General features: G+C 42.6%; 1 protein-coding gene across 1 annotated transcript in view; it reads right to left on the minus strand.

The window, feature by feature from the left end:
- BCCIP (BRCA2 and CDKN1A interacting protein) overlaps positions 1-2,859 on the minus strand; it is a gene marked incomplete at its 5' end in the record, with an annotated part of 8,714 nt that extends 5,855 nt beyond the window's left edge. The window contains 3 exons of the mRNA XM_008944700.1: positions 1,443-1,523; positions 2,457-2,531; positions 2,778-2,859. Of these exons, the coding sequence (XP_008942948.1) occupies positions 1,443-1,523; positions 2,457-2,531; positions 2,778-2,859 (238 nt within the window). The remainder of the gene's footprint in view (positions 1-1,442; positions 1,524-2,456; positions 2,532-2,777) is intronic.
- Positions 2,860-3,580: the final 721 nt, after the last annotated feature.

Below are 3,580 nucleotides of genomic sequence, written 5' to 3' on the forward strand. Positions count from 1 at the left end.
GCAAAGTCTTAAAAACCAGAGAGTGACAGAGCTTTGGTAGAGAGGGTAAAAAAAAGTTCCGCAAAGCTCTGCAATGAAAACTGCAAGAAATGGGAGCCATGCAGTTGGAATCACAGAGTGGTGGGGTTGGAAGGGACCTCTGGAGATCATCTCCTCCAACCCTCTGCTCCAGCAGGTCACCCACAGCAGGGTGCCCAGGGTCACATCCAGGTGGGTTTGGAATCTCTCCAGAGCAGGAGAATCCACAACCTCTCTGGGAAGCCTGTTTTAGACTCCGCCACCCTCACAGGAAAGAAGTTTCTCTTTATGTTTAGGTGGAACTTTTTGGGTTCCAGTTTGTGCCTGTTGCCCCTTGTCCTGTCACTGGGCACCACTGACAAAAGGTCTGGCCCCAGCCTCTTGCCTCCTGCCCTTTAGATATTGATCAGCATTGATCAGATCCCTTCTCATCATTCTCTGGGCTAAGCAGCCCCAGGGCTCTCAGCCTTTCCTTGTCACAGAGATCCTCCAGTTCCCTCAGCATCTTTGTAGCTTCCACTGGACTCTCTCCAATCATTCCCTGTCTCTCTTGAACTTGGGAGTCCAGCACTGGACACAATCCTCCAGATGTAGCCTCAGTAGGGCAGAGTACAGGGGCAGGAGAACCTCCCCTGACCTGCTGGCCATCCTCTTCTTCATGTGCCCCAGGAGACCACTGGCCTTCTTGGCTACAAGAGCACACTGCTGGCTCAGGGTTAACCTGTGGTCCACAAGGACTCCCAGGTCTTTCTCCATGGAGCTGCTTTCTATGATACAGATCATATTAAATTTTGGGGGAAAAACTGCTGGCACAGGGCAGGAAGGGGATGTCTAGCAATGATGCCATGCAACACAGTACAAAAGCACAACTGTGCTCTGGAGGCAGCTTGTTTGGCTTTGAAAGCAACATGGCCATGACACCTTCAGCACTCTACACCACCAGACAGCTTCCTCAGCCTGGAGTAACTGGGGAGCCTCTGCAGAGTGCTGCACTGCCACTGCAAAACTTGGCCAGGGCTCATTTCAGGATCCCTTCTCATGCCCAAAGGCCTCTACTCAAAAGGAAACTAGATGCAGCATATTTTTGGTTTGTATCTCTAAACATCCTGAGAACTTAGGGAAATCACAAGCTCCTATTTCTTATGGAGACAGTAACAAACTTCTCCACAGTATACTCAGCATTACTACTCTACTACACCAAAATTCAGAGAGAAAAGTGAAAAGCCTTCCTTGTGGAAAAAGAAACCTACCAAAAGAATAAATCCAATTCCTTGTTTGGTTGAAAGAAGGCAGCTCCCACAGAAGGAGTATTCTTAAAGCAAAAAAGCTTACAAACCACAATGACAATTCCCCTCCTGAAAGTTAGTAATGTCATTTCAACATAAAGTCTGGTACTTCAAATACAAAGATAAATTCTGTCTTACCTTGATAATACTTCCAATATGATTCTGTTGTATTAATATATCTGTTAATTCAGCAGTGTTAACAGGGGCTTTTAGAAACAACTGGAAAATAAGACACAAGTATTAGTAAGTTTGAAGCCTGATGGTATCTCCCATGGAACAAATGATAAGAGGAAAGAGCCTCAAGCTGTGCCAGGGGAGGTTTAGGTTGGACCTGAGGAACAATTTCTTCCCCTTGAGGGTTGTCCAGGGCTGTGCCAGGCAGTGGTGGAGTTCCCATCCCTGAGGGGTGTCAAAGTTGTGTAGATGTGGTGCTGAGGGACATGGGTCAGTGGGGACCTGGCAGTGCTGGGGGAATGGTTGGACTCAATGATCTGAAAGGTCTTTTCCAACCTAAACAAACCTATGATTCTGTGTATCATGGGCCACTTAGTAGAAGATAAAAGTCAGAAATTTATCTGACTTGTTATGTGATACTCTGTTCCATTTTTCATTTCAATTTAGTGAGTTTATTTAAATTCCTTCAATATAATATTGGAAAACCTAAAACTTTAATTTTTATAATTTTAAATGTCAATAATAAGAATTCAGCTTCTTGAAGCACTTGCTCCTTGACCCTCCAGAAGCTTCTGGAGCTGAGCATGGGCTTAAGACAGAGACAGACAAAAGAAGTCTGGAAGCTGCCACTGAACAGACACATAACTTGTATTTTTTTAAGGGTTATCATTCACAAAAAAAAAACCTCCAGGAAGCTGATTAACAACAAATGAGGTTTTCTGGGCAGCAACTAATACAATGAGTATGGAAAGACTATATACCCTGTGCAACAACAGCCCTACAGTTCATGATGTAAAGTTCTTGAAATGGTGGTTTAGGAGATACAGTCACTGTGCCTGTAATTATTTAATTTTCATGAGCTGAAGCACAGTAAAACTACAAATCAATACAGATAATGTGAACTGATGACTTTACATAACTCTTTAGGTATTATTTATTAATTAATATATCAACCAAGATAACAAGATGTCAAAGTACCTGCTGCAGTAATTTCTTTATCCCATTATAGTCATTGTCTGATATGGAATGTGCTTCAAATTCAATGTTCACTTCCTGGGGAAAAGGAGACCAGAGAATATCAAACACACTTGGCAAGAAGCTCTAGCAAAACAAAACTACACTATAAGAAAGTTAACATCAGAAATGGATCTGATTTCCATCGTGCAGGAATCTCAGCAGTTGGCAGGGTTACCATGTCTTCTGTCATCTTTAAAAAGCATTGGTAAAAGTAAAATTTTAAAGCTGTGTTGGGAACACACATTGAATGCTTTGTTCCCATCTGGTTCACATGATGTTCACCATGGCTTCATGGACTCTTAGTAGAGAGCCTTGTGCCAAGCAGAGAAGCTCTTCCAGCTGCAGGACTGGAGTGTAGCCTCGACTAAAGAGGAAGATTAGAGTAAACATTTAAATAATTATATCCAAACCCATATTTCTGCTATTTCCTCAGATCCTCCTGGTATAGTTAACCCCACTCTGGACGTCTGCACAGTAAGCACACAAGAGATCCTGCCACAGCAAGACAGCTTGTGAACTCCTGCTCCTCTTCCAGGACAAATGCTGGGCACCTACCAAAGGTTCTTACTGGAATTCTGTATTAATAACACCACTTTCCAAGCTTGTCTTGGCTACCTATTCTTCTCTGAACCACTGGTGAAGATCATCCAACTTTACCATGCCTTTCAGTTGTTGGTTTGGACTCCACCTTTTGAACATTCTGAACAACTGAGCCTTACTTTTGTCACCAACTAAGATTCATAAATCTCCCCAAATCCATACAGCCTCACAGGCCTGTTTACAATGTAGAAAACTTGGGCAGGTAATAAAAATCAGAAGACATGCTCAGATATTTTTCTTTGGTTTAGTAAAGCAAGCAAGGTCTGCAGAGGTAACTGAAGCACATTATTTACTGGAGAAGCTACCTGTGTAAGAAAACAGATTGTATCTCTGGTGTCTACAGCATTCATTCCTGGCATCCAGGAACTTTCTGACTGCTTTAAAATTCAAGGATCTCACTGAATGATTAAGCCAGTAAATTCTGAACAAAACACAGTTTATGCTGGTTCCAAAGACTGTGTAAATCATAACCATAAAATTGATAT

The sequence above is a fragment of the Merops nubicus genome, unplaced genomic scaffold (genome assembly GCF_000691845.1).
Source record: "Merops nubicus isolate BGI_N331 unplaced genomic scaffold, ASM69184v1 scaffold7207, whole genome shotgun sequence".
Classification (NCBI taxonomy): Eukaryota; Metazoa; Chordata; class Aves; order Coraciiformes; family Meropidae; genus Merops; species Merops nubicus.